Source organism: Frieseomelitta varia, unplaced genomic scaffold (assembly GCF_011392965.1).
Source record: "Frieseomelitta varia isolate USP_RPSP 00005682 unplaced genomic scaffold, Fvar_1.2 scaffold_920, whole genome shotgun sequence".
Classification (NCBI taxonomy): Eukaryota; Metazoa; Arthropoda; class Insecta; order Hymenoptera; family Apidae; genus Frieseomelitta; species Frieseomelitta varia.
In genome coordinates, this window is record NW_025110724.1 from 422,468 (window position 1) to 435,326 (window position 12,859).

General features: G+C 37.3%; 1 protein-coding gene across 3 annotated transcripts; it reads left to right on the top strand.

Moving 5' to 3' along the window:
- Window positions 1–1,184: 1,184 nt before the first annotated feature.
- LOC122537589 (segmentation protein even-skipped) lies at window positions 1,185–5,818 on the top strand. Of its 3 annotated transcripts, none has more exons than XM_043670857.1 (3): window positions 1,185–1,344; window positions 3,168–3,355; window positions 4,864–5,818. In XM_043670857.1, exons 1-3 carry the CDS (start codon window positions 1,197–1,199, stop codon window positions 5,629–5,631), a joined length of 1,104 nt encoding a protein of 367 aa, XP_043526792.1. In that variant the 5' UTR covers window positions 1,185–1,196; the 3' UTR covers window positions 5,632–5,818. The 3 variants fall into 3 exon arrangements, with proteins under 3 accessions (XP_043526792.1, XP_043526793.1, XP_043526794.1); XM_043670858.1 differs by having other exon boundaries at window positions 4,876–5,818; XM_043670859.1 differs by lacking the exon at window positions 1,185–1,344 and adding an exon at window positions 3,011–3,093.
- The last annotated feature ends 7,041 nt before the right edge of the window (window positions 5,819–12,859 follow it).

Genomic DNA, 12,859 nt, shown 5'->3' on the forward strand with positions numbered 1-12,859 from the left:
ATATGAAACAACTTACAGATATATAAACATGAAATGCTCTTGTATATAAATATAGTTCTTTATCTTTTCATCTGCTGGTAATAAATAAAAAACTAAAGCTAAAGATTAGTTTACGAATGTTTGCACAGGTATGCATATGTAATGTATACGTACGTGTGTGTTTATGTATATATACGTATTTATGTATATATGTACCAAGCAATTAACCTTTAATTCCCAGTAATTCTACAGTTCGCTGGCACAATAAAACACCTTCGAAAAGGCGTTCCCTCGACAGGTTTCCCCATCGACTGATGGCACGAATCCGAATGATCGTCAGAGAGAATGTGTTAATAAACGCCCCCGGCCGTAACACTGGTGGATCAATCGTCGGACACGTTTGCTCGAGGTTCGAAGAGTTTCTCCGCGGCAACGCGATATCGACGTGGCGGCGAAGAGAAAAGAAGAGAAGGGTGGAACTTGCGGAAAAGGGGTGGAAAATTGAAGTTGATCAGCGCACGGAAGTTCACAGAGGGGCAATTCGACCGAATTTGCCGGAGGAAATAACGACAGATAATTTCCGCAAACTTGCATGCATAAACCAATGTTGTTGCCTTATCTCTTCGAGAGCGAGAGAGCGAGAGAACAAGAGAGAGAAAGAGAGAGAGATGTATCTTCGAAAGGGGAAGAAGAGTAGGGTTAAAGGGGAGAAAATAGGCAGAACCGCTGGTATCATCCCATTGGATGGCGATACACTGGCAACTGACCAATCACGAACCGTGACGAAAGGATGGCTCCTCCATGCATTGGCAAGGTTATATAAATTCCTGTTTTACCAGTTAGTTCCTTCAGTCTCTCAGTACGCAGTCTGTTGAATTGTCGTCTCTTACCGTGTTGTTTTAACAAAGTTTATCAGTACCTTATCGTTTGCGAGTGGAGCGGCATTGTTGTAAATATAATATAGTTTATATTTGTCATAACGCGACGACAATGTTGTTTTAATTTGTTAATAACAGTCTGTAAAAGTGAAGTCCGCGATTTATTGTATTTTAAGAAAAGGGACGAAGAAGGTCTGGAAATTGGCATACTAATTGTGCACATTTTTCTACGAGTAAAATCTAGTCTAAAAATCAATCCGCCGCCTTGCTTGACAAGTGTGTAAAAAAAAAAAAAAAAACAGTGGCATCAGTGGACACAGAAAAAAAGAAGAGGAGAAAATGCAAGGCTACCAGAGGAATTTCGACGATCAGCAAAAGGAACACAGGGAGGATGAAACGATAGTGGTGGACCTTATACCACCGCAGTATCAACTCAGCCCCCCGCACAGTCCGCCGCCAGGGAATATACCAAAAACTCCGGAAAAAGGTGAAAATCATTGCATGAAAAAGTTTCTTAAGTATTAACCTGTGGTACCAATAACGGACCATAACGAGTGACCAAGCCGTAAATCGTCTTCTTTTTGAATTCATCGGTGTACCATTGGATAGAAATTACTTAGAAGTAATAAGTTTATTATTTGTTTTGCCTGGATTATACTGAGAAAATTATACTGAAAATATCGCAACTTTTGTTTGCCAAGTATTTTCAAACATTTCAACGCACAAGTGGTTATGGATATTCTTCATCTTCCTCGCGCGAACGTTGACTTTCGAAAATCATATCGTCAATCGAAGAACCTGTTGTTCCAATGTTTATTCCCAAAGTTTTGTCCAAGCAAACTCAGGGACAAAAAGGGAAAGGGAAGGAAGTACCAGTTTCCGAGAGGAAGAATAGAATTATTTTTGGCAAGTATTGTAGATGTGTCGGACTTGAAATTGAATGGAACATACTAGGTGTAAGAGGTATTTACCGACGGAATTCCATTAGTGTAAAGATTCCATTATATTTCCTAGAGTACAATTAAGAAAGAAGAAAGTCAACATTATAAAGATAATAATAGCTGAGCTAAAGATTAACACGAACAAAATTCAACTGACTCTTTAACTGGACCGACTGATGATTTTAGAGTGCTATTAGATTTTCACTTAACGAAAATAAACGTCAGAAATCATACCTGTCAGGAACTTTATTGCGGTAATCATCCTACAGCCATTCATTGTCAATCTGGACTGTAACGTTTATTGCTGACAATTTCTAAGATTTGTACCGAGTCATACGATTTTAGTCTAATTTAATTCTAAGTTTTAGTACGATTCATCCGATCTGTAATCTCTTACAGATCTTTTCCCTGTTGTGTCCCATTAGTCTCTTGGCCGGTGTGAGTGGCGTTATATTTCATTATTAGAGGATTATCCTCAGGTCACACATCGAGTGGTGTTTATTCATCGGTTTTCGGACGGTATCTTCTTTGTCCATCAGTTCAGGATATTGTCTTGTGGTTTTGAACTTACGCTTCCCGTGTCGGATTCTAATATTATTTAACCAACAACGCCGACGATCTCCCGTTTTCTAGATTTGTATTTAATTTTCACTGAAATGACCGTGTCATTTTTGATCAGCTTCAAGCAACAGTCAACACACGACAATAGTGTACTGATTATAAGAGAGTGAACGAGTACGTAACTAGCGGTTTGTAAAGAAAGTGCAATTTTCGTTTTTTCTTTTTTCTCACTATTCGAGAGAGAATCGGGTTCTCCTGTCGGCAAACCGAAGAGAATCACGATAAAAGGACGCCGACAGGACGAAGGAGAGCAGCCTAGCCACCCTCCGAGATCTCTTCTGTCTCGCTCTCTCTGTCCTTTCTCTATCCTTGTTTACACGATTTTAAACGCGATCACCTGCTGCTTCTCGACAGTGACAACGTGTAACCGCATCGAGAACGAACCCCCTCTGTGTGACTGGACTATTTCACGTCGCGACGAATCGCAGCGTGTCCGATTGTCGGCACAATCGGCCGCACGAATTTCGCGTAGTATTTGGAAAGATTTTTTTTTAGTTCCGGCTACTCTTATTTCGGCCTCAAGAGCTGATCTTTTGCGGGGGGGGGCCTGACGTGACGCTAAGCGTTCCCTCTCCCCCCCCAACCCCGAATTCTTCGCCTTGCTCTTTCCTTGTTTTCAACATTCAACCAAATGGAAGTCATCGAAACGGAAGAATGTGAAAATACCCGCGAATGTGCGTAAATCTTATTGAACGAATTTTTAAAGGAAATCTTCAGACGGTTAACGTTAGATTTCGAATTGTTACAGGCACGTCGCCGTCACAACAACAACAGGCGTTATCGTCAGTAGATCAGAACATAAGAAGGTACAGGACAGCGTTTACCAGGGAACAATTGTCGCGTTTGGAGAAAGAGTTTCACAGAGAGAACTACGTAAGCAGACCAAGGCGATGCGAATTGGCTGCACAATTACAGCTGCCGGAATCGACGATCAAGGTAGTTAGAGGCTTTAATTATCAAAGACAACCAATTAGACAAATCGTCCCGCTGCTCTCCTCGCGCTTCTACCACGGAATATTTATCGAGGATAAGCAAACGTATCGCAATAAATTTCAGTAAACAATGAGCTCACCTTCCGGCCGCGCACGCAGAAAAGCGTTTTATTAACACCTCTCCGTGTTTAATTAATACCGGTAATCGACGAAGCGACGAAGACACGTAAAAAAAAAAAAAAAAAAGAGGAAAGCCTTGGGTATCGTTTCGTTCCACTCTTGCGCAATTCTTCTCGATTCCCTCGATCGAATTTCTTTCGACGAAAGAGAAAAGAAATTTGTACACGCACACACACATACGCGAGAGTGTATCGAGGCGAACCAATACGAAGAACGCTTAATCGTGGCAATTAGGAGTTTTTTCTTTTTCCACGCGTGAATCACAGTGCGTCGCGTCGCTCGTTTTTACAGACACCGCCATGTTTGATCGGCGATTATAACTCGAAGAGAGAAGGAGACTCGCCCCCTCAGATTCTTTTCCCTTCTTCTCTCTCGCTTCTTTTCCACCCTTTTTTTGGCCTCGACGTTTCGAGCAAACAATCAATCACGAAGGGCAAACAAAAGCATCTCGGTCTTTTGGTTCGCCTCTGGATCCCCCATGATCCTTTTCCCGTGACTTCTTAATTTCTTTCGGCCACGACCGGTCGATCCGGTTCGAGGTGTTAAACACTTTAATTAGCGGTTTTCCCGTGTTACCTTTCGACTTTAATGGATCCCTTAATTTCTCATCTCGCGCTACCTCGGCCGCACAGTGGCTATAAAACCATCTACCGATGGAAATGATCGAGGTGTTAAATGGTAGAAACGTTAGGCACCGCGGTCAGCATCCGCGGGTGTACCGTGCCGTACCGGATGTTGAGAGTTGAAGAGACGACGTAGAAGGACAAAGCGGATAGATAGCTCACCTCCTATCAGTCAACAAATGCTCTTACGCTTCAACTCTTGCATCGAGTCTGTACCCTAAGATCGATCAGACTCGCATTCCTTTCAATAGCATCGAAATCTTCGATGCGTTAACACTGGGACTACCAAAATGGTCAGAAACGACCAATTTGCAATTTCTGTTGCATATTTCACGGACGTGAAATATAGTGTATTTTAATATATTTAGAGAATTATATATATATATATATATATATATATATAGATTATTATATATTTCATTTCTTTTTACGTTTCTAATCGGTAGTTCCAGCGTTAAGTCCTAAAAGAGAGTGAAATTTTCTCTTTCCACCCCCCTGAAACATTCAACTCCGATTCCGATTTACAAACGTGTCCTCCCTTTGCACTCCAAATTACCTTTCAATTATTTTCTTCCTTGCAACTCAGAGCTATCGAAGCGCGACACGACGCTTCCTACGATAAATTACGATAAAAATTCGAGAAAGGAGAGCAGAGGGAGTTAGAAATTTAACGTCAGTTCGTGACATGATGTGATACATGTAATTGCAGGTTTGGTTCCAGAATCGTCGTATGAAAGACAAACGCCAGAGGATGGCAATGGCATGGCCGTATGCGATGTACACAGACCCGACGCTGGCGGCCACCCTGCTGGCTGCGGCGACGGCGAGTTTGCCGCCGTCACCGTACCACCCTGGAACACCAGGTTTACCACCGACCCATCTGGCGCCCGGTTACCCAGCGGCCGCAGCTGCCGCCTACTACGCGGTCAGGTACACGCCATATTCGGGCGCTAACCCGACGACGAACACCGCGTCCCTTCATCGGCCGCATCCGCGCGCAGCGACTGCGTATCCGGCGCATCCCCATCTCCTGCAACCTCACCCCACGTTGCAACCCCTGCATCTGTCAAGCCTGGGCGTATCTACGGTCGGGAACACCGCCTTCCCACAGGTGAACAGCCCACCCGTAACCCCGGCGAGCTCCTACCGACCAACGATGCTCCCGGAGCTGAGCCCGGCTCAGTCGGACACATCGAGCGATTGCGACTGCGTCGCGACGCAGCCCCATCAGCAGCCACATCACCACCACCACACCTGCCAGCCACATCAACGGATACACGAGAAGAGCCCGACACCTAACAGCGCGCAATCGGGCAACCTAGCCAACGGGATCAGCATCGCTGGCCTCTCTGGCAATATCCAGAGCATAGAGCCGTTCGACAGCAGTACCTCGTACGGCGCGATCGTCACCGCGCCGACGAAAGAGGCACCGAAGTTGTTTCAACCGTATAAGAACGATATATCGGAAAGGGCGTAAAGCAGAAGAGAAGAAAAAGAAGAAAAAGAAAAATTCAAACCAAGACATTTAAAGTGAGAAATTAATTGAAGATCGATCGTGGACGACCGATCGTCAAGAACGCTAATTATAGCGTTATCGAGGATAATGCATTCGATGGGATTCGTTGTGTTATAGTACCAGTATTATGACTAGATACTTGTCACCGTGCATCGTGCAACAAACGAACGTGTACGAAACGAATACAAATGCAAGTTGGAAAGTATGGCGAAGCATGTACATCTAATCATTTCATTGTTATTTAGTTCGTATTAGATTTAGTTTAGGCGCTGCGCGGGGATTTATGGCCGTCACACTTGATTTTATCTATTTTTCTTTCTTTCTTTCTTTCTTTCTTTCTTTCTTTCTTTCTTTCTTTCTTTCCTTTCCGTATTTATTTATTCATAAGACTGAGAATCTATGAACTTCGGCAAACGGAATAGAATAAATAATAAAATGTGAGATACTCGCGATTGATTTTAATCTTGTACCTGTTTATCAACACTATATCGCATGAATTGAAAAACTTCTGAATAATACTAATGCTTCATGAAAAATTTTATTATCTAGCGATCTAGCTGTTGTACAGATTTTAGAGTTTTAAATAATTTATTACAATTACCATCCATAAATTTTTGTGAATATCTCCTTTTCCTAGTTGATATCTTCGTAATCCAATAAGTTACCGTAGTCAAAGAAACGAAATATATAATTGTGTATTGAATATATGTATATACGTTAGCAATAGAGCTACTATATAATAAATTATACATACATTATATATATGCATATAAAATATAGGCATTTATATACAAATACAACATATAAACATTATATATAAATATAATTTATATATAAATATATATAAACATAAACATTTATATATAAGTATATATAAATATAAACATTTATATAAATGTTTATAAACATTTATATATGGATTATATGAATGTTTATAAAAATTTATATATGAATTATATGAATGTCTGTAAACATTTATATATGAATTATGTGAATGTTTATAAACATTTATATATGACTATACAAATATATTTATGTACATATACATTAATATATATAAATGTATAATTTTATATGTATATGAATATAATGTATACATGTAAACAGAAGTAATTTTGACTTTCCTTGATGTATTCCCTTTAATTATAAATAATTTATAATTTTCCAAATTATAAGTGATTATTCTAATTAATCCATAATACTTACAATTTTGAATGATTCTCATTTCCTACAGAGTTACTGAACAACCTCGTCTGGTATGATAGAAGACGAGAAATTTCACATTCGTTTGTTTACTTTCACGTTTATTAATATCGCGACTGTGATATGTAAAATTTAAATGAGCTTTCAATACCGTTACGTTTCTTAGAATAAATCGTTTTTATTCATTGCTATTATTTATCCAATTTATCAAAGAATTTTATAAATAAAGGTAAGCAATAAAATTAAAATTATGAAACAATGAAATTTCTTCCACGTGAACATACTGGCTCTACGTTAAAACAAACCCAAAGTCAGATATTTAAGATCAAGTTCTTTGAAAAAAAAAAAGAAATAAAATTTCGCATAAACAACTTTTATTTTCTATTCACCGGAATTATTTCTTTATGGAACTGAATATTAAATTTTCAAATGACAAGACGGTGACAAAGAATCAGGGGCTAGTCCGCCTAAACGAGAACGCCAGACAAAAACTAGTAGCTTTCCGAGGGAATATAGGAGAGCAAGTTTACACCATGTGTCGAATAGATAGATATAAATAGCTTAAACGGTAAATCAAGTCGAAGGGTGTCGTTTACGTCCTTCTTGAAGGGATGTGCTGTGGACAATTAACTCATTCGAACGATTCAACTGGGGAAACGAGATAATTCCGCATAAATGCCACCCGTTTGACCCCCACAATTGAGGTTTAACTGTGTGAACCACCCACGCTCCACTCATTCCCCCTTACGGATTGTATGGGGTGCCGCGCTAGAGTGAGCAAACGTGTTCACAAATAGACCGAACAATTCCTTCAGTTTTTACAAGATTGATCGCACTCTGTCGTTCACTCTATCACCGACTGTTGTCAATTCTACACTTTATGGTGATAATACGATTGATAGCGATTCCCATAAAGCATCGAAGTTGTTGCGATTTTGTAAGAAATCGCATTATAAATTCGTATAAAATTCTATAGGGTCCCGTAAAAAAATCCCGTTAACACTTTTATTAAAATTTTAAATTTACAATACATATATATATATGAGATAGAATATATTTCATTAACCCTAAGGGGACAACTTATGACGATTCTCAGATCTCACTTCTTCGAGATCTCAAGGTCAAATTCATTTTTTTGGAATCATATGTTTTTTTTATTATTACATCAGTCGACGCAGCTCAACGTTCTTTATTAAAAAAAAAAATTAATTTGTGAGATATTTAATTTAAACGACACACCCTGTACATATTTTGCAATTTTTTAAATTACGTGCAAAAATTCAAGACTTACAATGGGCAATCAGTAGATAATAATAAGTAGATAGCAATAGAGAAAGTAACAGTTTTGAGACGGTCGTACTTCGCTGAATTTTTAATTAGATTACGGTTAGAAAACATTTTATTATTATTATTTTTATTTTTATTAATATTATTATTATTTTTATTAATATTATTATTATTATTTTTATTAATATAATTATTATTATTTCTATTAATATAATTATTATTATTTTTATTATTATTATTATTATTATTGTTGTTGTTGTTGTTATTATTAAAATGATTGCAAAAGGTATAGTGCATGCTGAAAAATTTTATTGACAGACAACGTTGTCAATAGGCAGTTGTAAAACGAAATTGCAGCTGCAATGAGGAGGCAAGATATGTGTCACTCGTAAAATCATAAAATTTTTCAAGCTGCGGAGGATGAAGGGTAAGAAAAGAGACAATCACCACGTTTATCGTGTAAATCTGTCATAAAATATAAAACGAGTCGTTTTGTCGGCAGCTCGTAAAAAAATCATCGAAAAAATTTAGGGAAAGGACTATCAATGGAGTCGGGGTACGAGGGTTTCTTTCAGAAAATATAAAATATTTAAGCGTTATATTATCTACCTGTAAACCTATAACCGGGGAGCGTTTAGCTTTTTTTGATGGTCAAGTAGTCACAGATAACTATCAGCACGTTGAATAATCCAACTTGGATTTTTTTTCTTCTTCGATTTTCCCTTAACTTTTCGTTCCGTCCGATTCGTTTCTGAAGGGCAGAAGGAAGTTAAAATATTTTCGACCTACGAAAATCCGCGCAATTTATTAAACAATTTGAATTCTTCGTGAGTGTATAAGCAATTTTCCAAAAAAAAAAAATATATATATATATATGTATTACATTATATATATTTATATATATATATATATATATATATATATATATATTTCTTTTTTGAAAAATTGCTTTTGCACTCACGAAAAATTCAAATCAAATTTCATTCGGATAAAAAAAATATATATATATATATTTTATATATTTGAAGAAAGAAAAATTGATGAATAAAAATCAACCCCTATCAAATCGTAAGATCGATCATTTTCTTCCTCTCTCAGGATCGGAGCGAGTTCATTAAATATTAATATCCAATTTATACCTTCGATGGAAGGATCATACCCCATATACAAGATTCGTCCCTTCTAAATTACGACAGACGACCCTCCGGTTCAGTAGGTCGTCACCCTCTGGTGGCCATCTTTTCAAGGAATCACGGTCGATCGTGAAATTGCGTTATCTTATCTGACGAGCCATTAGGTGACGTTTAGACGACTGTTTCCTAACAATCTATTTGCAGTATTGTTTGAGGGGGTAGATTGCGAACAGTCTTCCTGCGTCAAGTTAATAAGCATACGATTGCCTCGAGCTTCGGACGCAGATAATAACGCGTTATTTATTGGAGACGTATGTATACTATACTATATCATATTAAATGTATAATATTTTTATATATATTTATATATATAATATATCTTACATATATTTTTATATTTATATTTATATATATTTTACATATATTTTTATATTTATATTTATATGTATAATATATTTTACATATATTTTTATATTTATATTTATACGTATAATATATTTTACATATATTTTTATATTTATATTTATACGTATAATATATTTTACATATATTTTTATATTTATATTTATACGTATAATATATTTTACATATATTTTTATATTTATATTTATACGTATAATATATTTTACATATATTTTTATATTTATATTTATACGTATAATATATTTTACATATATTTTTATATTTATATTTATATATATATTTTTTATATAAATTATAAAATAAGTATAAAGAAACGAATCTTAACGCTTTGTTGGAATTGTAGCATAATCTTTGCAATTTCTAGAATTTCTCATCAATAAATTGGATATTTTTAAGTCAATTTCTTTTTCCCATGTTAACAATCTCTTTCAGAATTAAAATTCCCAATTTTTCAGTGTCTCAATTCTCAAATTTTCCTAACTTTCAAATTCGAGAATTATCCAAACTTTACGATCTTCTGTCTCTTACTGATAATATCAAATTCTTCGAATTCTTTCGGTTGTTTCCAATTTAGTAAAACGCTACGTTTAGTAGCGAGGAAACAGATCTTGGTAAATGGTGGTTTTGTTGCATTGAGATCCAAAAGATCTTTGCAGTTTTACGGATATTTCGTAAAGGGGTGTGGGGGGTTGGGATGGGATCTCGTTCCGACCGCAGCGAGCGCTTCACAAGACCGGATCTATTTTGTCGCCGTTCGAAGGAAACCAGGATTTTTGAGGCGGGCTTAAACCGTGATCGAGTTTGTCTCTCGTCAGCGGAGAGTGATGTTGACAGCTTCTGGTCACGTCCATAGACCTCCCATAGCTACGATCCGCAGCTACGTGTCTACACGAGTTACGCACCCGAAATACCCTAGCAAAACCCGTCTCGTGCGAATCGAATTTCGAATTTTCATGCGATCTGTAGGCAGCGTGAAATGTTCGACAAAGTTGGCAGACAGACGATACTGATGAACTGTCGAATTTTTGTCGGAATCAGATCTAGGATTCCTCGACCTTCTGATCATCGAAGCAAGTTTCTGTTTTTTGGAGTTGCTACTTCATTCTGAGATTCTGATTCATGGATTAACACAAATTCATGAATGTGAGACGACATAAAAAGAATGCAAGAGAAGCGGCTCAATTAAAATTATGTCTCGTTATTTCACTCGTTGAAAATAATTATGATTATATGTCGTAATTTTATCGATTCACAGTTAATATTCATCAATATGAAAGACACAAGAAGAAGAAGAAGAAGAAGAAGAAGAAGAATTATGTCTCACGATTTCTCTCATTGAAAAGATTCAGACCAACCGAATCGTCAATCTTCTTCGCTTCTAATTTCCAACGTTTACTTTACGGAAATAGAATTCAGAAGTCGTAGACTTCTGTACGTTAAAGCGTTCGTTCAACTATGGGTGTAGAGTTTTGAGAAATTTTTCGAAAACTGACAAGAAGAAAGATGCTGTAACGAAAGGACATTAGGCACAATATTTGGGTGAAGGCGAGCCTGTGGCTAATTGAAAAGTCAAAACTACTGAAAGAAGCTACCGATTAGTCGTGAAAGCGTAGAGGCGTTTCGTTCTGCGGGGCACCCCGTGCCGTTTTCGCACAAAAAGAGGGAGACATTTTCGCCCCGCTGTGATCGAACCATTACGAGTAGGGTACCTTTCTCTCGACTCAGTTTATCTCTGAGATTCCAGGTCGAAACGTTTCACGTTTAATTCTCCGGAAATCAGAAGCATGAAATATGTGCAATATCTCAATTGAGATAAAGCGAATTAGGAAATTAACAGAAAATAGGCCGAGAGATTCAACTTTATGAAACAAAAAATTCGTGCTATATATTAAAAAAAAAAAAAAAAAGAAAGAAGTATGAAAATTGCCAGGATGGTTTGACTGAAGAGTCCTTCGATACCTCCATAGAAGTCTGTTAGGTAACAGGAGCCATTCATAGCTATAAAGTTTATAGCCATAAATGGTACAAACCGAATGATTTGGCTGCGCCATCGGTTTTTTTCTTTTTTTCATTTCTCTGTAGGAAAGAGAGAAAAAATAGCGAAGAGTTTCACGAGACCCATGAAGTATCCTGTTAGCGTCCATTCGAAAAAGTTAACCCTTTTCTCGCAATGAACTTCTTTTTTTTTTTCCTTTTCTTCCACATAGCCCGATCCACGGAAGCTCCAACCCCGGCAAGGCCTAGTTTTTGCCCCGGTTTTTGTACCGTTTTTTCTCCGCCCTCTAGTTTTTTGACCCAGAAAAAAAAATAGTACCGCTGCGGGTCGCGCGAAGATTCGAAAGAACGAAGCGACTCGCTCGTTCTCGCACTGTTGGGGAAATATTCGCCCGGTTTTTACGATGTGTTGAACTTTCTCCTTGTGAAAAAAAAGCTCGCGTCGTCCTACGAAAACAGTTTTTGCTATTCTCGTTTCGTGTAAACGTTTTAACGAGCCATAATAGAAAGGCGGGAGCACGGCCATTATGGTTCAAAAAGAAAAAAAAAAAAAGAAGAAGAAGCGAAATATATATTTTATATACCTGCTTCGGGAGCTGATTTTACGCCTAAAAATAATGAAAAAGTCATGTAAATATATGTCCTATCTGTCTTCGTTTATGAGATATAATGAATTTTCTGTTTTAATTACTTTTAATTACTTTTAATTACTTTTACAAAAGATGCTCGAAACGACCACCTTGCATTCGAAGACAAGCCTGCACGCGTCTTGTCATTCATCTGGTTACTCTCTCTATCATTCCTGATGTTTCTCGAATTTGTCGGAAGCCTTGCTCTATTCTATTTCGTAGTATTTCAGCATGTTCAATCGATGTTGCGTATACAATAGATTTTAAATGTCCCCACAAATGAAACTCTAATGGATTCAAATCCGGAGAACGAGCAGGCCATGCAATAGGACCTCCACGACCAATCCATTTATTTGCAAAGTGTTGATTGAAAAATCTCTGGAACTTCCTCTGATATTTCGTGTAAACGCGTGCTCAAAAAATCAACGTACTTTGTGCCTGTTAGTTTCCCATCAAGAGAAAAAGGTCCAATTAAAAATTTATCAATTATTCCTGCCCATACGTTTAAACTAAACTGGT

Bases quoted from the DNA above. Each gene is read 5' to 3' on its own strand.
- LOC122537589 (XM_043670857.1), top strand. From the start codon at position 1,197: ATGCAAGGCTACCAGAGGAATTTCGACGATCAGCAAAAGGAACACAGG. The intron at 1,345-3,167 runs GTGAAAATCATT...GAATTGTTACAG, and splicing joins ACCAAAAACTCCGGAAAAAG to GCACGTCGCCGTCACAACAA. The intron at 3,356-4,863 runs GTAGTTAGAGGC...ATGTAATTGCAG, and splicing joins TGCCGGAATCGACGATCAAG to GTTTGGTTCCAGAATCGTCG.